Source organism: Onychostruthus taczanowskii, unplaced genomic scaffold (assembly GCF_017590055.1).
Source record: "Onychostruthus taczanowskii isolate IOZ18803 unplaced genomic scaffold, ASM1759005v1 scaffold75, whole genome shotgun sequence".
NCBI lineage: Eukaryota > Metazoa > Chordata > Aves > Passeriformes > Passeridae > Onychostruthus > Onychostruthus taczanowskii.
The window spans coordinates 4,078,128-4,102,596 of NW_024505339.1; the positions used below are offsets into that span (position 1 = coordinate 4,078,128).

The following is a 24,469-nucleotide window of genomic DNA, read 5'->3' on the forward strand; positions in this document are numbered from 1 at the left end:
TTTTAAGAACAAAAAGACTTTGGTTGAAGCTGAATGGAGGTTTAAAACTGGATCAGTGAGTCTTGTAGAAACAGCCCAGAAGATGCAGAGCTCACAGTGTAAAAGTCCTGGCATTGCACTCCCAACTACCTGTCAATAAGCATTTCTAGAGAACACTCTCTCTCAACTGATTCATATTTTTAATCTGAAATTACTGATTGTGTAAGTTGAAATTGCAAGCTGCTGACATGGCAGCGCAGCTCACGTAAAATCTGTGGCTTTAGTAGAGAAGTTTAGCATAGCAGATAAAGAGCATTTTTGACTGTAGTCCTTTAAAAGGGAGTGAAATATCCCTAAAGGAAAAGGTGATCAGTTTATTAATCTCTGGTAATAGGAGTTTGGAAAGCCTTCTAGGCCTGTAAAGCAGAGGAACATGTACCTTATGTAATAGGAGGGGGAGGGGGAAATCTGGTTTTCAGAGTGCAGCTTGAAATAATTGCTTAAACTGCTTTGCATGAGGGTTTAATCTTCTTTGTTATTATTAAACCTGTGAGGTTTTTCCTCAAGGAGGCTAAGAATTAGATCAAAATTGGAAAAGGACATTCAATTTTACCTAAAAACAAACAAGCAAATCCCAAGCCCATAAAAAGGTTTGCTTGGGCAGCAAAATAATGAATATTCATGTGTCAGCAGTCAGTGTGAAAGAGGAACTTTCTTGATCACTTGGGATGTGTTATTTGAAGACTTGTGATCAATTCCTCATGCAAAATGCCATTTGCAGCCAGCAGTGCTTATACTCCATCTTTATATGTTCTTTTGTCAGAAGGAGCTTGTCTGGTGGAACACATGCTCTTGTCTGGAAGCAACTGTTTTGCTTTTCCATGTGAATTTCAGGTTGCAAATTGCTAATTTCTGTAGAGAAATTGTCTGTTCTGTGATTTTGTATCATAAAGCAATGATTTCTAAGAAAACATTTTCTAAGAAAACCTTGCAACTTTGTCTTCTTAATCTCTCTTCCCAGCTTAAAAAGGTGTATGCCTTGACCTAATGATTAACATGCTCACCTAGTGATTAATCTTTCAGAAAACTTGGCAGTGATTTATAAAAATCTGTTTTCCTGTTGGCTTGTAGTACCAGATAGGTCTGGGTTTTTTTGTTTTCACAGCAGCTAAAAGCAATCTAGCACAGCAGCATGTACTTCCCTGCTGGGGACTGACTGGGCTGACTCTGCACAATGACTGCTTGGGGATGAGCTGTGCCCAAACTTTGGCCACTGGCAAAATATGACTTGGCTTTTTTTTTTTTTTAAGTCAGTCCTCATTTTCTGTTTAGGGAAGGTTCTGTTTTGCTGTTGGAGCTGTGATGAATGTAAATACTCTTCTTAGCACAGTTGTGTCAAACTCTGAGTAGCAGAAGTCTGCAGAGCAGATATTTTGTGTACAGAGAGAGCAGGAAAGTACAAAGCTCCTGTTAGGAATTGTGCTTATTAGTCAGGAGAGGGGAAATTGGAAAGGAAGAGTAATCAGATTTTTGTGACAGAGTTGGCCATAAAATCTGATATACAGTAAGCTATTTTTGTTGGTAATGGTGAAGAACAGTGGGATAAATTTAGAGGAGTTTTAAATAGTTTAGTCCTGCTTTAAAGAAAAATCTTCAAATTGTGTCTGTGTGTTTTTCACTTGTCTCATTTTTAAGGAACAGGCTCAGGTATAATGTTGCTGGGGATTTCTCCAGTCACATGTTTGTTCCTCTGAGAATGACTTGGACTCATTTTTAGTATTAACTCTCCATGGAGTCATTTTTCTGCTGTGGTCTGCAGGTCCCACAGTGTGTTCTGCAGCCCCCGTGCTGGGGGAAACAGGTTTGGCTGGGGCAGAAGTGGTTTGGGTGCTTGGTTTTTGGTTAAGGAATGAGTAAAGATGAGGTGATCATGTGTAGAACTGTGGCAGTTGACAGCCAAGTTAAGTTTAATAAAAAGTTAAAAGGAAATAAATGTTTTAAGGATCACACTTCTGGAAGAGTCTGAAAAACACCTCTTAGCACAGGAAATTTGGTGCTGTGGCGCCTCTTGCCACATGTGACAGTGTCTTTAAGTAGCATTTTTCAACACAACAGGTATTCTCGTTTTATTAAAACGTTGAGTGGAGCTTTAACCTCGATTTTGGAGTCTCAGTAATTCTGCTTTATGTCCAGAAGCAGACCCAGGGCCCAGCACTCCTTTTGTTAGCAGAGAGAGGCTGTTGGGAGTGTTTAGCTCAAGATCACACTGACCTTTAATAGGGATCCTTACAATATGTTGCAACCACAGTGTCAAACTTCAGCTGTGTTTACCAAGCAGTAAAAGCTGGAGTAATTTTTCTGTATGTGAAATGTGATACAGTTTTGTCTTTCCAGTTGTTCACAGTCTGGTTTTGCTTTCAGAGAACTTTCTGACTGTTTCTCTGAACTGCTTGGTTCCTACTCAGGCACATTTGTTGCTCTGTATTCTGTGGTGAGCCATGTGAAACCAGGCTGGCAGTGAAATATTGCTGCAGTTATCCTGAATAATTAGAAAATAATGTTCAATTCGTTCTATTAAATGAATAGAACTGGTATGATAAATGAAATATAAAGCAATGCCTGAAGTGGAACTCCTGCTCCCATTTGTTTGAAAAATGTGACAGTTGAGTTGCTGGCTTCAAGCACCAGGGTCTGGGTGTGTATGACAGTCACATGTCCCTGGTATTGAATTCACTGCCAAGTGACATCCCTTGCTTTCCTCACAGCTTTCATTGGTACTCTAGCAGTGACAAATGTAGCAGAAATAAATGAAATGTAAAGAAATTAAATTTAGTGTTGTGTTCAGAATTTTCTGTAAAGTTTTAAAATTGTACTGCTTATATAATTGACAGGTATTGCAATAACATTTTATTTTGTCTATTAATTCTAAGTTAGAAAACTTCAGTGGTTAAAAATATTTTCTATTTCTGTTCCTGAAAGTGTTGCTAGGAGTACAGATCTCAATAAGCTCACCAGAAACTGAAAGTCAAATGAATAACCTCTAAAACCTGCATTCTTGTCTAGTTTCAAAACCAGACATGAGTGTTATCATTTACTGTCTGTCTTTGCTGATGAAGTTATGAAAGGTGTCATCTTTTGAAACTCCAGCTTTGGGGCACAACTCCCTGCCCTCCCTCCCCTGCTGAGTTCTTCCAGTAGAAGGCAGAGAACAACTGAGCTTTCTGAGCCTCATGCACAAAGCCAGCCCAAATTAGAATGCTGGAATTCTCTGTGCCTTGGAGAGTTTTACTGCAGCGAGTATTTGAGTGTTCTGCTGGCTCCTGGGGAGTCTGTGGGAGCTGCTCCTTTCATTTGGAAAGTCTGCAGTGCATCCCTGAAGGAAAGGCAGGGCATTTAAGAAATGAGGATGTCAGGGCCACACGTTAATGTGCAGTTCTGGTTTTGAACCCCGAATGCTATTTCTCATTTTAATTCTTGCTATTTTTACCTGGTTTTCCCTTTTTTTTCCCTTTCCTTGAAACAATCCTCTAATTATACTGCTCTTTGATCTTCTCAGAACTACTTTTTGAAAGAAATCATGGGATAAATTGTCTATATATAGTTTGAAATATTCAGTACAGTAACACCAAAACCTGATGCTGCATCAGTAGTAATGTAAAGTTGAAAAATGATCTTCTAAAAGAGAACTGAGCTACACTAGGCATTACTGTGCAGCTCCATTAGCTTTTAACTTTTTGAGTAAGTAACTGCATGATCAGTACCTCATCATGCACTTCTTTTGGTTTTTTTCATGTGTGCTCTGTGGCAGCAGGTTGTGGGACAGTTAGGCCTTTAATAGAGTGCACATTGTTTTAAATGCTTGATCCATACATTTTCTCCCAGGCATCAAGAGTGATAGATTTGCTAACATTCTCTTTTAAAACAGATATTTGTGGCTTAACCCATACACAGATTAAAATTTAGTCGCCTTCTGTGAATGGAGTAGTATCAGCCCATTGTCACAGAGATGGCTGCTGAACTAAATAAATAGCAGTAATATGAGCATTGAAAGTGGAAGTTTAGTCAGCTTTTTTTGTTGATGTAGACATTTTCTCCAAATGTCTCCAGTAATGGGAACTGGTGTGAAAATTCTGATGCTGCATTACAATTTATTGTCTGAACTTCAGGCTCAGGAAGATGCTGAGAAGCTGCGCTCTGTTGTGATGCCCATGGAGAAAGAGATTGCAGCCCTAAAGGAGAAACTGGCAGAAGCTGAAGAAAAAATAAAAGCAGCATCAGAGGTGAGGTGGAGCTCTAACTGAATCCTGATTTATATTTTGCAGAGTGCTAGTTTGATGCGGACAAGTCAAATTTTATAAGAAAGAAAAAGGTGTCTTGGGAAACTCTTCATGCCCTTCTTCTCTCCTGGAGCTCAAATGTCATGTTTAGCCTAAATACGTTCTTGCATCTTTTTGTTTTGAGAGTTGCACTGTGTGTGTGGGATCTGGGTTTAGAATAAATTGCACAGCTCCAGGTCTACTAATAATAGAAAAAAGCTCTAGAAAAATATCTACTTTGCACTTCTCCCAGCCACCTGGCCTCTGGGTTATTGGCACACTTGGAGCTACGAAGTCAGACTTTCACATTTGAAAGGCTTAAAGGGCAGCAGATGGAAGGTTTGGTGTCCTAGGGCAGGAAATCTGTCCCCACCATCAGTGGCAGTCCCAGCCCAAGGCTGTCCTGAGCCCTGGCTTGGCGTCGGCGTGTCCCGTGCTGTGCTGAGGAAGATGAACAGCAGCTCTCTGCAGCCAGTTAGGAATTGCCTGAAGGCTTTGGTTTTCTCTGAGATAAAACCTCCTGTGATTTCTGACTCAGCAAACTGTAAAGCTGAATAGTGCCATAAAGAAATCTTTCAAATTGTTCCTTGTTCCAAGATGGAATCCATTTCTCCACGCATCATGTCTGACAGATGTTTATGTAACCCTGTCTTGCAAGGTTCTGGCTGGAGATTCTGCAGGACATTCATTTCAGTTATTTGTTAGCTCTGCTATTTAAAAAAAAATCTAAAAAAGCAAAGCAAGAAGAAGAAAATCAAAATATATTTCTTCAATATTTCTTGATATAATTGCTTTTTGTTGATAGATTTTCTTCCTTTTTGCAACAGTCTTTCATGTGTTGGAAAGTTTCTTTTCTTGTCTGTCCCCAAGTTTTCTCTATTCCTAGACTTACTTCAAGCTGACCTCTAATTTTTTTCTGACTACTGTGATTACTCTGTTTTGAACTAAGGAGTTCTTGGCTTATCAGTGTTTATCAGCTATTTAGATCCTGGCTATCAGCACTGATTACTTCACTGTCTGCTTTCCTAAGACATTTCCCTTTTTACCATCTGTGCTCAGTGCTGCTGCTGCTGTGATCCAGCTGCTATAACTGTGATACTCTGATAGGTTTGACTTAGAATTTTAATGAGTAACTCATTCATAAGCACTGCTTACACACTGGTAGTTGAATATTTAGGATTTCTGCAAATAAACTGGTCCTTCAGCACCTGTACATTACCTGAACAGGGAGAACTATAACTTCTAATAAGAAGGAAATGTCTGAGAGTGTTCCCCCACTGAGCTGGTTATTTTCCTCTTTTTATTCAGGTTAAAGAACTGAACCATTATTTAGAAGCTGAGAAGTCGTGTAGGACAGACTTGGAGATGTATGTGGCTGTTCTCAACACACAAAAATCAGTCCTGCAAGAAGATGCAGAGAAGTTGAGGAAGGAGCTGCATGAAGGTACCTACCTAACAATAGTCCTTTGACTCTCTTCCACTGAGGATGCAAAACCCAGTGGAGCTGTAAATTCTTTTGTAATTTCTTACTTGAACTTGATAAAAGAAATTGGGAGAGAGAAGCAGGACGTTTAAATGTGAAAAGCCATAAAATATTTGCAGAAGAATTGAATGTGGAATTCCCTTATGTCAGAAAAACAGCAGAGTCATTAATTCCCTCAAGGCTTATTGTGGAATATCTTCTAAGTTCTTTAAGCATTGCAGGCTTCATTCTTGCTGAAGTGATTTTAGGTGTGTGTTGTATTTCTGCATAATTATGAGCATTATTTCCATAATGTATAGACCTGGCTTCCTGAGGTGTAGCAGTGCTGAGTGTGGAAATACCCCTGTAGGGCACCACAGCCCGGGGTCACTGCAGAGGAGGGGAAACCAGAACCTGCTGCTGAAGAGAATAGCGATGTAGAAGACAGTTTTCTGAACCCACCACTAAAAAAACCCCAAAACTGTTAGAATTCATTAATGAAGTTGAGGCTTTAGTCTTCTCACTGGGAAATCTTGAACTGTTAGTAATATATCCCTAATCATAAGCCAAGTTTGGAAATTAAGAAAATGGTATTTGAAATAAGACATTATTAACCTAAATATTTGTTGAACAAAGCCTGACTGTTCTTGATTAGACCAATAATTGCTTTTATTCCTGAAAATGCTTCTCTTTGGAAAAGATATTTAAACACTTATGGTTCAGAAGAATTTTTTCTCTGCTTGCATAGTTTGCCATCTCCTAGAGCAAGAGAGGCAGCAGCACAACCAGCTGAAACACACGTGGCAGAAAGCCAATGACCAGTTCCTGGAGTCCCAGAGGCTGCTGATGAGGGACATGCAGAGGATGGAAATTGTGCTCACCTCAGAGCAGCTCCGGCAGGTGGAAGAGCTGAAAAAAAAGGATCAGGTTGCCTGCTGCTTTCCTCTTTTTGCTTTTATTTTTTTGTAATACTGTAGGTTTACTGTGGTGTAACAGGCATGGAAATCACATGTTGGGTGAAAGTGTGGTAATAGCTCAAAAAAATGAGAACTGACAGTTTTAACTGAAATCTCCCCTTTGAGTGACAGCTGGCAGTTATAACAGACCCCATTTGGGCAAGTATTTTAATAGTGCTATATATAGGAGCTCTAATATTGCCAATAGTTAAATGAAAATGTAAAAATATCCAGAAATTGCTCTTGGAAGAAGAAAGAGTCATCTGTGATGCAAAATGTCTGGGTTAAGGATGTCAGCAAGTTTCACTTCTTTCTAGGTTTATTCAGCCTTCCAGTACATATCCTAGACATAAGTTAAGACTTTCATTTTAAATTAACTTACACAAGTGATTGTACATACTTATGGCTTGGTCATCTATTAGGGTTTTTTTCTTGATTCCTTATATTCCATCATTTAGTGATCAAGACACTTCCTATTTCACTTTTTTTTTTTTTCATGCTCATGCCTGTGTAATGGCTATTGATGGGACTTTTAGGGGTAGATATGTTATATATTTATAGTCTGTACAATAGCCAGTGTACCAGTAGTTTTGTTACTTGTTAATCTTTATAATTAGAATTTTAAACTAGGTAATATGCTTTTTCAATGAAATCATTCTAGAACATCATTCAGCCACTAAATGTGCAAAGTTCTCACTTTAGTCAGTTTGGGTGCCTTGTGAAATGAACACTGTATTTATTAACTAAAAGAATATTTATGTGAAAACCACTGGGTTTTAACCAAAATAATAATTTTCAGTAGCTTAGTTTATCATGAAAGCTGATGTCATGACTATTATGGCAAAACTGAATCCCATTTTCTGTGTATGCTCTATTGACCACTGATTTTTAGGAAGAAGATGATCAGCAAAGGCTTAGCAAGAGAAAGGAAGAGAAGCAAAAGGATTCAGATGATGAAACAAAGGCTTCGTGTTCTCTGGCCCCTGAAGAAACCCTTACCCAGCTCTCCAATGAAGAGGTAAAACAATTGAATCTTTCACTTGTACTTGGGCATTCCTCAGGGTGTTCATTGCAAATACAAATTCAGAGTTACAGCCCTCTATTCTCTGTAGCTTCTAATCTTATTAGGCAATAAAAAATCCTCAGAGTTGCAGTTGAATCTAAAAATCCTAATTAAGATTGGAAGACAATAGTGCACCATGCTGAGAGGTGCCATTAAAAATGGTAATTTACATTTTGCGTTCTGGAGGTTAACTGCTGGTAGGTTCTCCTGGGATTTCTAAGAAGGTTTTAACACACCTAAATGTTCAGGATTAAGCCAATTATATCTGAACATTCAGCAAGAGTGTTGCAGCTACTTTGCTAACCAAATTGTTGAACTCTGTACTTATCATTTCTCAGGGTCCATTTTGGTTTTGTGAGTCAAATGAAGGAAAAATTAATAAAAACCCACAAAGATTTTGTGTTATAGGAGCTTATTTAACCTTCAAGAGACTTGAGAATTTTCAGAGTGAGCCAGTGTTTTGCCTGTTTTTTTATCATTTTTGAAGGGAAAAAATGTACATACTTTATTATATGTATTCTGAAGTAATTCCTTTACTTTTATAAGTTATTTATAACAGTTCAGAATGCAGGAAGATGTTCAGAATTGTGAGATCTAAAGGTAGCTGAGATCTAGTTCTACCCTTTAGCCTACAGTCACTTTCTGTTTCAAATACTGTTTGTATCTTCCAGATATGCAAATGAGGCACATTGGTGAGGAACAAAAAATTTATCTTCTGATGTTTTCTTAAATCTCAGTTCATAGCATATTCTTTAGTCCATCATTCACAGCACTTATTTGCTTCTAAAATTTATGCATAATGGAAAATTTATATTTTGAGAAGGAGCATAACTTTCAGAGTGGTTTGGGTTTCTGTATATGTTTGGTTTTGTTATTTATGACCTTTTTAGCTGTTCAGAATATGTTTTATATGTTGTAATCAGTCATATTATTCATCAGTTCTTGCAACTTGTTATAATTTGTTGTAGCTTCTAAGATCCTCTCTCTTGGGCAGTTTGCAATACAAGGAGATGATTCATTAATATTGTTTTGGTTATCACAGAACAGCTGTAGCCTGAAAATGCAGTTTCATCTAAGTCTGCATTCTCTTGACTTTTTTATGATGAACTTGTATATATACATGCAAATATAAATATTACACGTAAAAATGATAAAACAAGGCATTTACAACAGTCATAAAACAGTAGTGCATGATATAAATATATATCTATTATAGGTTACGAGCACTTACATGAAGTGCCAGCAGCCTGCTGGTCTCTGGACCTATTTCAGAAATGATAATTTTTCTCAAGAGCCTGGTTCCAGTGTTACTTCCTTATGTGTCTAATGGCAAAGCAGAAGTGCATAATATTTTGGAAGGTATTTTGAAAGCAGTCATGTGCTTTTTAAATAAAGCATTACTGTTCTCTTTTCAGTGCTACAAAAAGCAAAAATAGATCGAGAGGCTCCATGTGCCTGATACACATCACAGGACAATTGGTGTGGCTTTTGGTGCTGCATTCCCCAGGATACCTTTTGGGTCTAAGCCCAGCCTTTTCCCTTTTCTTTATGTACAAATAACATTGTGAAGGAAATATTTTGGTATTTTGTTAGACACTCAAAGCAGAAGAGAAAAATAGAAGTCCAACATATACTTGTTGGTATAGAGTAGACTTTAAGTATATTTTTCTCTGCTTATTTTTGTGTTAATGCAAAGTGTTTTGTTTTATGAAAAACTTCTGAATTTCCTTTTGGAAGTAGAGTATCTGCCTTCTGTTGTGTAGATTATGGTTGCAGAGGGAATGTTGCTAGTACATCTCTTCAGGGGAAGCATCTTGCCTCAAATATTGGAAGATGGAAGGTGACTGTGTCCTTGCTTGTCTGGCAGGAAGGTAGTCTTACAGAAGCACTCTGTTAACAGAAGACTTTTTTACTTGTTTTACTTGTTCTTGAATTCTAGCTGGTTCATTTTAGTTCTCTGTCCCTTCCTATGTGACCTTAAACTTAGAGAGCAGATGTTTTTGCCAAAGAAATTCAAACTTGCCTTTGCCATGCCTGATAATTAGTGTCCAGCATTCCTCCTGTACCACTAAAATGGAGTAAATATTTGTTTTATTCCTTGATTTTCAATTCCAGGTGCATGTGAATAGCACCCATGGCTCAGTCCATTCCCTGGATGCAGACTTGCTTCTTTCCTCTGGCGAATCCTTCAATAAACCAGACACTGATATGTTTAAAGATGGACTTAGGAGAGCACAGTCAACAGACAGTCTGGGCACATCTGGATCCTTACAGTCCAAAGCTTTAGGGTACAACAACAAAGCAAAATCTGCTGGGAACCTAGATGAGTCAGATTTTGGACCACTTGTTGGAGCAGATTCAGCGTCTGAGAACTTTGATACGGCTTCCCTTGGATCCCTGCAAATGCCGAGCGGGTTCATGTTGACCAAAGATCAGGAAAAAGCAATCAAAGCAATGACACCAGAGCAAGAAGAGACTGCTTCCCTGCTCTCCAGTGTCACCCAGGGGGTGGAAAGTGCTTATGTGTCCCCCAGCGGGTACCGCCTGGTCAGCGAGACAGAGTGGAACCTGCTGCAGAAGGAGGTGAGTGCTCCTGCCCTGCTCCTGCCTCCTGGGCTCTGCCCAGAGCCAGCTGGGAGAGGAAGAGGTCACATCCAGAGCAGATGTTCACTTTCCCCTCTTTGAATGCTTGTACAGGTGAAACACATCCAATGTAAGGTGTATGAGCTGGCCCTGCTCCTGGGACAGGCACCTTTACTAAACACGAGATGCTTTGGGTTTTGAGGAGGTGGCTGTGGAACTCTCGATTGTCTGAGGGGGGGAAAAAGGTGGGAGAATGTCATCTAAGACACAACATAGGAAGACACGGACACTGGATTCTCCAAGGTGGAAGGGTGTTTAATTCTGATTCCAACATTTATAGATTTCCAAAAGTGACAGTGGATTGTAGGGTAAAAGTGCCACCTCTCCAATGACACTGGACTAACCAACAGTCCAGAAAATTAATTATTTACATAAAGTCCGTGGAAAGTTCATTACAAGAATGTAAACATCAGAAGGCTTAGAAGAACTCAAAAGAACAGGGTGACAGGAGAACTTTAGGAGAGAATGGGAAGTTGAGGAGAGGGCATTGCAGTGGAGCTGGGGGTGAATAGGAGAGGGCAGAGAGGAGCAGAAGCAGCAGAGCTGGGGGTGCTGCTCTGTGTGCTGGGGTGTCTGCTGAGGGCTGTGCACAGGGGGCACTTTGGAAATGAGCAGCCAAACTATGCCCAAGGCACAAAGTACCACAGAGAGACTCTAGGAAATTATTGGGGACTTGCATCATCACAAACCCATTTTTGAGAGCAGCAAGCAGCAGATTAGACTAAACTCTAGGCCAGTTGCACTGTGAATGACCAAGGAAATTGTTGCTTCTGGGTGTTCTGCCTGTCAGTTTTTCAGCAGCTTTATATGATGCCAGTTCAAAGCTTGTATTTGGTTTTTTGCTGAAAAGTGGAGTATTTGGGGTTTCCTGTGGTTTTTCTTTCAGAGGAAGAGAGGCCAAGGAGCAACACTTTAGGGGGAAGAAAAGGTGGGGGTAGATAATAATCAATACTGGGTGAAAAGGGAGACAAGATGGGAGTAAAAAAAAAAATGTATTGAAGGAGAAAAGGCCAAATGAAAGACAGATGAAATTAACCATTACTGATTTTTTTTTCTCAATTTGTTGAAATTTAACTTAGTGCAAATCGTTGCTTAGGAGGTCTCTCCAAACCTGTTGTAAAATTGCTTTGTTCTTGTTATTGTTGTTTTTGTTTTTCTACTGATTTGCTATATCTGGAGAAATTACAGCATCCTGAGCTCAGAGCTGAGTTAAATCCTTACTCTTCAGTGTTCCCTTGCCCTGTTGACATTTTGGTGACACTTTACTTCAGCCCTGTTTCAGAATCCAGAACAGAAATGCAGCTTCCCACATGTTCTGGAGGCAGGAGCACACACTGGGGTGTGAATGCCTCTTGCTGTGGGTTGGACATGGAGCAGCAAACATAAGCACAGATTCAGCTCAAACTTGACCTGCAGCTGGAACTTTGATTAAACTTCCATTTATCCCCTTGGCCAAAACCATTGCAGTTCCAGCGTGACAGCAGGTTTACTCTTGGTTTCCCTGCTGCCCTTCCCAACACTGTTATTTTCCTCTCTCCTGTTTGGTTTCTGCTTGTCAGAATAACACAGCAGTGACTTGATGAACTCTTTGTGTCATGGCTTTTTCTGCTGATGGTGGGACCCTGGCAGGAAAAGCTGATATCCCCCAGCTGATTTATCCATCCTTCACTTCTAGAGCAACTCAGTCCTGCCATTACATGATTCTGTCTTTTATCTACAATGCTTTGTGGTCACACAACACCTGAGTGTGTGTAGCATTCCTGCATTCCCTGGAGACCTCCCTGGCTCAGGGCAGGTGCTGACTCTGTGTCCTGCAGGTGCAGAATGCAGGGAACAAGCTGGGCAGGCGCTGTGACATGTGCTCCAATTATGAGAAGCAGTTGCAAGGGATCCAGATCCAGGAGGCTGAGACCAGAGACCAGGTGGGAATTCCCTCATTGCTTTAGCCAGGCTTTTGCAGCTTTTTGAACTACTAGGAGTGCTGTTTTATTCATTGGTTTTAATTGACCAATATCAACATACTGGATAACTTGACATAACTTGATTTCTTTTTCATGTGTGGTCATGTACATATTTCTTAGGGAATTCACCTTGAAGAACCCCTTTATTTGATGCTGTAAGACCATGTAGTAAAGGTAGTGTTCTATAAAAAGTATTATGCCCATGCTGAAGTCAGGAGCTTTAATAATTTATATTTTAAAACGCTTGTCATGCATTAAATTCTATTATCTTTGATACTGTAAGATCTGTTAACAGAAAAGGACCTCATCCTAGCAGCATAAAATGACTTTCAAGTCTTGGAGGATATTTGTTTCCTGCCATATACCAAAGAACAATTTTCAGATGGGTGTGGAAGGCATGAGTCACGTTGTGCTTTGAAATAAGTGATTGAAGTCATTATGTGGCCATGGTCCAGTGCAGTTTGATGTCCCATGTTTCCTTAGGGGGATAATCTGTGCTGGAGCCTGTCTCATCAGCAAAGGAACTTCTGGGTTGCATAGGATTTTTTGATTTTTGAGGGATTTTATGTTGTTGGTTTGAGGAGTGAAGGGGTTCAGAAAATAAATTCTCCCCGAGAGAATGAAAAATGAATTAATTTTGTTGTGACAACACAGGTGAAAAAGCTGCAGGTGATGCTGAGGCAAGCTAATGACCAGCTGGAAAAGACAATGAAAGATAAACAGGAATTGGAGGATTACATGAAACAAAGTGCTGAAGACTCTTCTAATCAGGTACACGGATTTGATAATTGAGATCCAGGAATGATGAAATGTTCTTCAAAAGTATGCAGAAGGAGCTTGTGTTTTGCTAAATATGGATGGGCTACTGCCTGTAGAGGCAACACAAATGAGAATTTCTAGGGTTAGTTATGCTCCACCTGAGTCTGCCACAGTTTCTAGATAAATCTATTGTGTCTCTAATATTGTGTTACCCATTTTTGGCCTTAAAATATTATCTCTAATCCTGAACTCCGTTACAGAGTGGCAGTAGGAGTTTGAGTAATATTTGAGTTTTGGAGTGACTTGTGTCTGAAATGACCCAAACATGCAGACAGAGCCCTGTGCTCTGGGCACAGCCTTGTTGCTAGAAGAGTGGTTCTGTTCCACCACCTGCTCTTAAAACATTTGACACCAAATTAATGGACTTGTGGTGAAGAATGCAGTAATGAGGAGCTGAGCAGGCCTTAGCAGGGCCAAAATAGGCACTGAACTCCCTTAAAATAATAGCCCACTGGAAAGATTTCTCAGTCTGAGATGTGTACCTAATTCTTCTGGAACAATGAAGCCAAATATAATGGGTGGTAGTCATAGTTAAAGAGTAGTAAAAAGTCATCATCTTTGTCCTATTAAAGCTTGCAGTAGTAGGTACATGCTGTGTACCAGACACTGAATTTACTTCACTTGGGCTGGAACTTTGTCTCTTTCATCCCACCCAGTATTTTTTCTTACTAAAGAAACAGTCATTAGACAAAGTCCAGCTCAGACAATAGAAATATGTTTCTATGTTCTTCTGGCTGTACCAGGGTGCTGTTAATTAAGTAATGATTAATCTTATATTTGTTGTGGAATGACTTGTAAAGTTTTTGAAGATGCTTTCGCAGAAAGGTACAAAAATTCAAAAAATGCTGAAAACTTAGAAAAAAGCTCTTCAGTTTCCCTTCAGTGTCTCCAAAGTAGCTTACGTGTAAATTTTATTAGAATTAACTGTTGATTCAGAGTTTGGTAAATAGAATATGAAAATATTGTTGGTGCAGAAACACAACATCTGTCCTTACTGCCTGGAGCTGCTTTCCTGCTTGACTGAGTGAAGAATTAACATAAACTGCAGTGGCTTAGTTTGAAATTTCAAAGTACCTATTAGTAATGATAACAGGCAAGAGAACTTACTTATTTTTCTGAATCTGTTCTAGGCTTTATTTCTTACATGTCTGCCTGTGTTTTCTTTCTTTTAGATCTCCTTGCTCATGGCCAAGTGTCAGAAGTCAGAGAATTTCCTCAGTGAGCTGCAGCAGGCATTTCTGCAAGCCAAGAGAAGTGTCCAGGAGCAAATGGTAAGACAGGTTAATTGCAGAGACCCATGAGCAGCCCTGTTTGTCTGACCCTGGGAGCTCAGTGTGTCTGTTAAAGGCTTTGTCTGCCCAGCCAGGCTTGGCTGGAGGGAGCTGAGCATCTTCACTTGCACAGGACCTGGTGCAGTGATCTCTGATGGGAGGTGCTGGGGCTGGGACACAATGAGTTTGTGTCATTCTGTGCTGCTGTCTGTGCTCCTGCACATTCAGGAGCAGGGAGATCACTGGCCAGCTTCTTTCCCCTTACTCATTGTCTAATTCCATGTCTCTGTGCTATCTCAACTTCACCTCAGATCTGAAGACAGAAGACTGTTTTAGGATTCATCACAAGTACTATCATTAGTGAATATTTTCTCAGGTTTTAGAGATGAATAATCAGTGTTGTTGCAGGTCAGACTTAAAATAGCAGCCCTAACAACCAGGGAGAGCTATGTGTGGAAGCTTAATTTTTAAAAACTATTTTTAAGCATCTTGTTGGAATTAAGCCAGAAAATAGGAAGAGGACCTCATGTTTTAGAACTAAGTTTGACTTCCTTAGAGCAATTCTTTCCTTTCTATATCAGAATAAAGTTTCTTCTTTTTTCCTCCCTGGCCCAGCATTTGTGGGGGACCAAGAGAATTCATCCTCATTGACCCAATTTTGGGGTCAGAGATTGTGTGCAGCACATCAGGGCATTGCTGGCAGAGATGCTCTGCATGAGAACACATCTGGTGGATGTGCAGGAAATCCAGAAAATGTGTTGATCTGAGTCTGCTTCTCCTTCTGCCCCCTGTAGCACAGCTTCTGCCATTGCTCAAGTCCCTGTTTCCCCATTTCCATTCCTCTTGGAAAACTTCCCTGGATTTTTTTTTCTTTTGTAGTGCAATCTTCATCCTTTTTCTTTCCATGGGGTCAGCTGTTCTGGTGCTCTGCTGGGAGGACAGTGGGAAAGTTCCAGGGTGAATATTTCAGGTTTTTGGATAACCTGCTCTTACAGCTGAGTGCTGAGGTGGTGTTAATAAACATCCCTGCAGCTCCTGAAAGCACCTGTGATTCCCCACTCTTCTTCCCTTCCATGAGCTCAGCCAGCTAATGGAGAAAAGTGGGACACTGAACAAAGCTGTATTTTATTTATCACTGTCTTCCTTCTGTCTGCCTGGATCCTTAAAGTTGGCCTTGCCTTTATTTCTGGTGCATAGGCCAGGCAAGAGGGAACTGCTGGTGTTGATCCACGGCATCATTTTGTTTCCCTTCTTTAAAAAGAATATCAACTCACCAGACTTCTGAAAGTAGGGGCAGTAAATGGGGCAGAAGAGATCTGAGCATGACCCTGAGTGTGAATTTATGCTTTTCTTTGCATTGTAGGCTGTCCTGACACAGTCAAGGGAGCAGGTTTCAGAAGAGTTGGTGAGACTGCAAAAAGATAATGAAAGTCTTCAAGGAAAACACAGCTTGCATGTGTCCTTACAGCAAGCTGAAGATTTCATTCTACCTGAAGCAACAGAGGTAAAACATTTTTAAGTCATTAACACCAATAGTGCTTGTGACTTGATCTCACTGCAGTATTATTCTTTATCAAAAAGCTCTCTCAAACAGCACAGAGAACAGTAATTGGGGTTTTAACCCTGGAAGTCTGTGATGGACAAAGTCAGCCAGTGGTCCCCCTGTGCCATGGCTGCTTCAGGGTGTTGGATGGATTGTAAAACCAGCTACTGTGGCCTGACAGCTGCTCTGTGGTCAGTTACTGTGGCTTTGGTCCAGTTCAGCCAGTTCAAGCTGCATTTTCCAACTGGGCACACAAGTGTTCAGTCAGCAGAGCCCCACTGTATTGATTCAGTAATTCAAGTGAAGTCAGTCACTTCTGTCCAGTTAAAACCAGTGATAATCCAAAGCCTTGAATAATGATAGGCCTTATCATCCCTTTCATGGCTGTTCCTTTCCTTTAAGCCTAAAATATTTGGTGGGGCTGAAGGGCAGGGGGAGCATCATAAACCCCTGGGGATGTGTGCCACCTTTTCATTTCCTGTGGCCCAGCAGACTGTGGCTGTAATTCCCTGCTGGGAGCAGGGTCTGGGATGTCAGGACAGACCCTGGGGCAGCAGAGCTTTGTCCTTGTGCAGATAGCCCAGTGCTGGGTGGTGCCAAATGCACATCTCTGCTAATCCTTGATCCAGGAGCTCCGGGAGCTGATCCTCAAGTACCGGGAGGACATCATCAGTGTGAGGACAGCAGCAGATCACCTGGAGGAGAAGCTGAAGGCAGAGATCCTCTTCTTGAAGGAGCAGATCCAAGCTGAACAATATTTGAAAGAAAATATAGAAGAAACTCTACAGCTGGAAATAGAAAATTGCAAAGAGGAAATAGGTGAGCAGGGGTGAAACGGTCTCAGAATAGGAATATAAGGAATTATTAAGATGCTCAGAGTTGATTTTGTAGTAGACTTACCTGAATTCTAAATACTGTGCACTTTTGAAAGCAGAGACACCAAAGTTGTGCAGCTGAAAACAAAAGTACAATTATTTGTTTGCTTTTGAGGTACCTTTGATGTAACATGACTTTAATCCTCCTTTAAATATTAACAGAAGTAAACAGGGTATGAACAATTTCCTGTGTTTCTTGCATTTAAGTTTTAATATTTTTGTTTTTCAGCTTCCATTTCCAGTTTAAAAGCTGAACTGGAAAGAATAAAAGCAGAAAAAGAACAGGTAAGAAGCTCTTTTACTGTGGAATTTTTGGGTTTGGTGATGTGGGGTTTTTTAATAACAGGGTTTTTTTCCTCTTTCCTGTGTTGATGTCAGTGTAGGAGTAGGACACATTCATAGTTCTGTTCCTTAAAAGGTGTTTGATCTGTTTTATTAATTTGTAACCTAAATACTGGATTAACTAATTCCTAACTACTACTAGACTGCCTAACGCTAACCTAAATGTCAGGTTTGGACATTTCTCTCCAGCTCTAGAAGTAAATAAATGGCGAGAAAGTGATGTTATTCAGGTGTTTTCTCTGCCCTAGAAGAGATTAGTTAGGTGTGTTTCTGAGTCCCCTAAGTATCTGAAAGATACTTAGACTTCCTTATGGAGGGACTGTGGGAGATGGAAATGTTATGAAATTTAGTTAATTTTGTTTCAATGTTATTATTATTATACAGTTGGAAAGTTCTTCACAGGAAAACCTGCAGCAGCTGGAGAGTCTGCAGGAGGCAAAGAATGCTCTAGAAGAACAGCTGAAGAAGGAGACTGCAGCAAAGGTAGCTATGATGTCTGGATGTGAAGTGTATCTGCATCTTTTGTGATGAGCAGCTGTGTCAGAGAATGTGGCACTACCTAAGAATGAAAAAAAGAAGCTTTTGAATGTTGGTAAGAAACTGGCAGGGCAGTAATGTCCTCTGGATGTGGTTAAATCCTCACCCCTGTTTTCACTGGGATTTGTGAAGTGGTGGCTCTGAATTGCTGCTGACCTGACCTGACCATCCTTGGGTTGTCCTCCCAAGTCAAGGCTCAGGAACATTCCTGCCTGTGGAGTGTCCTGATACCAAACCTTGGCTTGGATGCTTTGATGCTTTTGAAGAAATGGTGGGGTTTTTTTTTGTAGTTGCTGTAGGAAGGGGCTCTACTTCAGCACTCAGGTGAATTAATTGTGATCTGAGCACTCATTTTCTGCCCTCTCTTTTGTGGTTTTGGTTTTTTATGCCTTTTCCCCCAACACTTCTCTGACTAAAGCTCAGGACAGCAAGGCAGTTACATTGCCAGCAGCAAATTACTGCCCTTACCATGAACTTACTGCACTAAAACCAGAGCTCTGCCTTTGTATTTTGAGATCCCTGCTTATGGTGCTGTTAAGGGACTTTGGGCTTTTCCATGCCTTAACCAGTCTGTTGGCACCTATTAATGGGTATTAGCCCCTGATTTTGCACTTTGGAAAACTGAGGTGTGGAAAGACTGGTTTAGTTTGTTGCCAGGGCCCTGTGAATGCTGTGCTGCTTTCCTCTGGTGTCACACTTTAATCAGTTTATACAAGCTGCTGATTTTTATTCAGTTCAAGCAAAAGAACCTTTTCCTCCTCAGGCCAACCTTGAGCAGCTGGTGTTTGAAGAGAAGAACAAAGCCCAGCGGTTGCAGACTGAATTGGATGTCAGTGAGCAAGTGCAGAGAGACTTTGTAAAGCTTTCTCAGACACTTCAGGTAAGAGAGTCCAATCAATGTGTACTTTACTTCTCCAGAGCTGAGTAAAATAAGAAAGAGCAGTTGTAAATTTTCTTATGTTGGTATTTATGATCTATTTTAGAATTTGTTAGTGTAATAAACTGATTGGATATTCCTGCTATGATACTATTATTAAAGCTATTGAGATTATATTCTGATTTTCAGCCAACTTTCAGTTGTTGTACTAAAAGAAACTGTGCAGGGCCAAAGATGATGGCTCTTCCAGACCTGTGTTTTTCCTTGTCCATCTCCTGATGCTTACAGTGTGATACTTTCCTAGCAAATCATTCAGATGCAAATATTTGAGGGCAAAGTAAGGAAATGGTACTGCTTGACCTGAATATATGAAATGGTTCTTAGTGTTACAGTTACTGATTTCTGTTTGTACGTTCTAGAAGTCTTTTCCTTGCTGTTGTCTCTGTTGTTGTCCTTGTATTTCTTCTACCAAGTGAACCTGTGGTTGCTGTGAGATGCCAAGAGGTGGCTGAGGGGAGGAGTTTTGTCAGGGGTGTCCCTGAGGCTGATGCAGGTTTGTCAGGCTGTTCTCTGCTGCAGTTTGTGTGCAGAGGGACTGTCAGTGTCCTGGGGAAGCCAGGCTGGACTGGGCTCACCTGCAGGGTCTGTGTTTCCAGAGTTTGTGCCCTCTTTATGTTCCAGCTTTGCTCACAGAGGAGGTGCTGAATTTCAGCCCCATCTCCTTGGATCCTTGGCCAGGCCCTCAGTGACATCCAGCAGAATTCAAATTACATATTTTCTGAGTCAGGCATTCAGGTTTACTTGGAAAATTAACATCAGAATGTGGGAGATTGTTTACTAGACACAGTTTAGCTGGATGGACAATAGAGATCTGTCCTCTCTGGCTCTGTGTCTGGAGGAATTGGTAGAACAAAGGAGACTATTGAGTTGTCCTGCTTAGGGAAGTTGTTTCTTGTTTGTCCTCATCCTCACTTTTTGGTTTTTAAAGTCCTGCAGTTCTTAGAGCAAACAGCCACCACTTTGAAAATGTGTGCTGGACTCCTCCACAACTTGCAGGTGGTTTAGTAAACCTTGAGCTCAGTAAGAACTGTAGCTCTGTGTTTTGTGTTTTCCTTCTGCCCTAAGCAGGTACTGCACATCAGTTTGTGCTCCAGTTTAAGCAATGGCTTGTGCCATGTGCACTGTGCACAGTGTGAGATGAGCATCAGAGGAGGACTGTGGTTTTTTGGCAGGGTTATTCCTTGCCTGCCCTTGTCAGTGAGAGCCTGGGCAGGTACCCCTTGTGTGAGGGGTCCACTGGCCAAATTAGTTATCAGCAATTCAGAGGAAGGGTTAAAAAGCAATTAAATGCTAGTTGGGGATTTTTAACTGAAAGCCCAGATCCTGTTGCAAAGATGGTGAAAGTTTGAGTGTGAGAAAGAAATCAGTTGTGCTCTTTGCATTGATTTCACCACAGGTTTGCTGGGCCCTTTTTCAGCAGACAGGAAATAGCTTAAATTGGACTATCAGCAAAGCAAGGAGTGAGCCTGCAAATGGGATGTTTGCTCCAAGAGCATTTTGGCAGTGACCTTGAGAGCCTCCAAGGCATGTGTTGGGCTGCTCCTGGGAAGGTTTACTTTGCACAGCTCCAGTTTTCCAGTACAGTGTCAGTGACTGGACATGAGATAAAACACAGAGTCCTGATGATTCCTGGAACCCCCCAGAATGTGGGGATTTATTGTAAAATCACAACTGCCTCATGTCTTCTTCTTCCCATTCTTGCACCCAAATTAAGCTTGTCCTCCTTCACAGCTTGCATTTCTTCAGCCCCTGGTGATGTTGGATCCCTCGGGGGCTCCCTTTGGGTTTGGGTGTGAGCTCTTCCCCCTTTGGGCCTGGCTCTGGGCTCTGCCCCCTTGCTGACTGCAGTGCCTGTGTTGGTTCCCTGCAGGTGCAGCTGGAGAGGATCCGGCAGGCAGATTCCCTGGAGAGGATCCGTGCAATCCTGAACGACACAAAACTGACGGACATTAATCAGCTCCCTGAAACATGACACCCTGATGGGCTCCAAGGCTGTGTCTGGGGTTTTTAACTCATCTTTATAGCAACATTAATTATTATTTAACTCTAACCGAGAGAGCAGAAGACAACAGAGGGGAGCAATGACTTAAGTTTTGTTTCTAGAGGGGAAAAGGTTTCGTACTGGGCAGGAAGAGAGCACAAGGGTGACTTGTAGTGTAGGAAGGAGAATTTCTAATGGAAACACTAATGAGTGCAGTGTTTCGTGTTCCACTGAGTGGGATCAGTCCTTACATTCTGAAAAACTTCCCTCTTTCAGCCGACTTCGTAACCTAATATAGAGTTTTGGAACATATACCCCTGTCTTTCCCTCTGTTCTTTCCCCCACTACTGTGATCAAAGTAGCTGCTGGAAACTATTGTCCCTCCAAAACGTTGAAGAGCAAAGTGGTTGAAGTTTTTCTGTTTGAATAGTCAGTAACAGTATTCAGCTAGCAGAGAGAATGAGGTGTAGAGTATGCTGTATGAATATTTTATATTAAAATATGACTTTATTAGCAGGACACTGGATATTGATCTTATTTCATAACTCAGTACCTTTTTTTTTAAAAACCATTGGCTCTGTGAAGAATCTGAATGCTGCTGAAATGTGGATATGAGTGAGCTGTGTATCTCCTGAACAGATAAATGCTAATTCAAAAGAAAAAGAACACTGTACTGAGAATTTAACTCCTTACCATTTTTCTGTTGAATTCAGATACAGAAAGAAAAGCACAAGAAATGCACTGTTTTGTAATCTCTTTTCACAAATGTAATTTAGAATATGGAGCTACAACCGGTTGTTTCTCATCTCCTAAAGCTGAGCAGTGCCTGGAATCCCTTCTCTGTGGAAAAAAAAAAAAAAACAAAAAAACCAAGCAAACAAAAAACCCAAACAGAAAAAAGCTGATAAAAGTCATGTGCATGTCTGAGCATTGGCCTGAGGTGGGGCAGGTGTGCTCTGCTCTGGGGTGGCACAAGGTGTGAAGGCAGGAGCTCTCTGGGGAAGGGCAGGTGCTGAGTGAAGCTGTTCCTGACCCCTCTGCCAGGTCAGCCTCGTGTCAGCTCACAGGGAACCACTGCCAGACACTCCTGGCCAGGGCACAGACCTGCAGGAGCTGCAGGATTGTGCTGCTGCAGGGGGCAGTGCAGCTCTTTGGTGTCCTGCACTGCTCAGAGGTGGCTCCTGTGCTGTCCCCTGGTTCTGCTCGCAGACAGTTAAATGACACTGAGTGATGTGGCAGCAGAGGCAGGAAATTCTTGTTGTCACTCAGTTGCCAGGTTTGGGTTTCTTGTTCTATAAATGTCCAGAGGTAACATGAGCATCCCTCCTCCTCCTCCTCCTCCTCCTGCACTCCTGGAGTTCATGCACACAGCTGGATGGATTCCTGAGCTGTTGCAGGTGTTGATGATCCTGGTGGTACAAACCCAATTCTTGGACTTTGCAACTCAGTTAAAAGGAGGCTGAAGGAGCAGATCCCACTGTCCAAAACTTCTTTGTTTTTCCTCCATTCCTTGATGTTTTTTTCTTCATATAATTGGCGGGAGATCTGCTTTTCTTCATCACCTTCAAAAGTGACAGAAAATGTTCCAAACTGCAATGCACATGACTATATATTTTAAGTGCTTAGATCCTATTTTTAGCAGTGTATATCCTGCTACTGACATAAAGTCAGAACCAGTGGTTTTGAAGAGGAATGCCTTAAAAACAGCCAAAAAAGCATCATATAAGCTCAATTCCTTTCCACTCATTACAAGAATTAAAGCATTTTATTCACCCTAGCAATTAATTCCCTTCATAATCCTGACACCCAAAAGTAATTTTCCCCACCTTAGTAATGACTAACAAATGGCAGAGCTGTCATGTCTAGAGATGACACTGTCACATAAAGGTGACGTTGAAGTATGGCTTGAGTCTTATTTGGCTATTACCAGATTAGGGGTTTTTTACTCTTCCTCACTATTTGCTGAACTGTGGGTGACAGCAGCCAGGTCCTGATGCATAAATCCAGGACCAGATATTTTTATTCAGTTTTCCAATGGCTGGGTAGACTTTGGAGACAAAACTACAGGCCTTTAGTAGGAGCTGCAGAACAGAAAGGAAAGCTTTTTTCTCTGTTCCCACCCTCCCTTGCCAAAAACTAATGTGTAACAGGTTACAGGGTTAGTTACTGTAACTGGGGACTACTTCACCTGTGCAGGAGGTGTAAGGAAGCCTCTTGTAGGGCAAAACTACACCACATCCTGCACCCTCTTCAGCAAGCTGAGCTCTTTAGGAACTGCACCTTGAGGTCTTTCACAGTGAAGTATTTTCTGGTCGTGTTTCTGGATGGTCCCAGTGCGAGAGAGCAGGGGAAGGGGCTGTTCCTGCCCTTCCAGCAGCCCTTGCTGGTCCCTGTGTGTGGCCTCTTCTCAGCAGCCCTGGCTGTGCTGGCTCAGAGCGTTTCAGGTGCTCCAGTGCTGGGGGCTTTTCCTTGTTTGTTTTTATGGCTCGTGGGCACAGCTTTCCCCAGGTGTGCTGGTGTCAGGGCAAGGTCATGGCTGCAGCCTGGCAGGAAGGAGGGAGTGGGGCAAGTGCTTTGGGCTCCTTGGTAGCCCCAGGGCCTGTGGAGCTGTTCCCAGAGGTAGATCTGCAGGTCTGGAGGGTGTGCACTGTGTGCTTTTCCTGGTTTGTGAAGCAGGCACTGCACAAGTGCCTCGAGGAACTTTCTTTGGTGTGGAGAGGAGGTCAGGCAGCTCTTGCATGGTTTTTCCTTTTCACCTCCCTGTTCCATCACCAGCCCAACACCTGTGCTCCTGTCTCAGTACCAGCTGTGACCATTTTAGTGTTGGAACACGAGTCACCCTTTTCACCAACTGCTGTCATGTCAGACTTCTAAACAATTCAGTTTGAAATTGGAACCCTGGCTGTTCACAGAAGTGGTGGGAGATGTGCTCCCTGCAAACTGCTGTTCCTCCTGGGGGAAGGACAGCAAAGCTTCAGCAGCAGCAACTGAGCTTCTGCTGAACTCAAAGGGGCCTTCAAAAGCAAAACAAGACAGTGTGTGCCAAATTTGCAGAGCAAGTTTAAAAGACTGTAAATGTAGGAAAAGCTCTTGGTGTAGATACTCACTGGATGATGGATTCTGGTGTTGGTGTTCATGAACATGAGAAAACAAATGCTCTTCTTTCCAGTTCTGGGTGTTGTGGAGCGTGGCTGGGGCCGGGGTGGGTTCTCCTGTCTCAGGCAGCGTCACTGCTCAGCTGTGACGGGCTGAGCTGTTGGTGGAGGCTGTAACAGGGCCCAGGTGGAGTTCTGTCTGCATTCCTGTACCTGTATAGTCTTAACCTGTACAAAGTGTTCTTGCAGCATGTCTGGTACCCCCCAAGCAGTGCCCCCCTGTTTTAGCAGTGCAGTAACTCCTGTCCCCCCTGAGCTTCACCATGGCGCCTTTTCCAAGGGCAGGGGGGGCGGGACAACAATTCCTTATTGTCCACTAGAGTCTGTCTACAGCAGAGACTGAATTGGCCTTGTAATGGCAAGGACTGCAGAGCCATCTTTTGCAAAAGGCAGTGTTTGGAAGTCAATACTGCATTCCAGTGAGCCAAGCCATTGGTGTCCTGTGCAATCGTGGGTGTAGAATTCTGCTGTCTCCAGGATTCCAGTGTAACCATTTGTTAACTGTACTGAAGGTGTGTCCTTTATGGAGAAAGTGTTCCAAATTAAAAAAAGCTGCTGAAGTGTGTGTGCATGCCTCTGGTCTTTCTCCTCTGCCTCCTGCCACAGCCTCCCCCCAGGGAACCCCTGAT

At 41.8% G+C, this 24,469-nt stretch overlaps 1 protein-coding gene across 2 annotated transcripts in view; it reads left to right on the plus strand.

Annotated features, from left to right (window-relative positions):
- Positions 1-24,400, plus strand: part of RABEP1 (rabaptin, RAB GTPase binding effector protein 1) — a 47,340-nt gene extending 22,940 nt beyond the window's left edge. For both annotated transcript variants that reach the window (XM_041422875.1, XM_041422876.1), the window contains exons 5-18: positions 4,146-4,259; positions 5,604-5,739; positions 6,506-6,684; positions 7,606-7,731; positions 9,892-10,359; positions 12,237-12,341; positions 13,035-13,151; positions 14,372-14,470; positions 15,834-15,974; positions 16,643-16,832; positions 17,118-17,173; positions 17,615-17,713; positions 18,531-18,647; positions 20,575-24,400. In XM_041422875.1, the coding sequence (XP_041278809.1) occupies positions 4,146-4,259; positions 5,604-5,739; positions 6,506-6,684; positions 7,606-7,731; positions 9,892-10,359; positions 12,237-12,341; positions 13,035-13,151; positions 14,372-14,470; positions 15,834-15,974; positions 16,643-16,832; positions 17,118-17,173; positions 17,615-17,713; positions 18,531-18,647; positions 20,575-20,676 (2,049 nt within the window). In that variant the 3' untranslated portion in view covers positions 20,677-24,400. The remainder of the gene's footprint in view (positions 1-4,145; positions 4,260-5,603; positions 5,740-6,505; positions 6,685-7,605; positions 7,732-9,891; positions 10,360-12,236; positions 12,342-13,034; positions 13,152-14,371; positions 14,471-15,833; positions 15,975-16,642; positions 16,833-17,117; positions 17,174-17,614; positions 17,714-18,530; positions 18,648-20,574) is intronic.
- Positions 24,401-24,469: the final 69 nt, after the last annotated feature.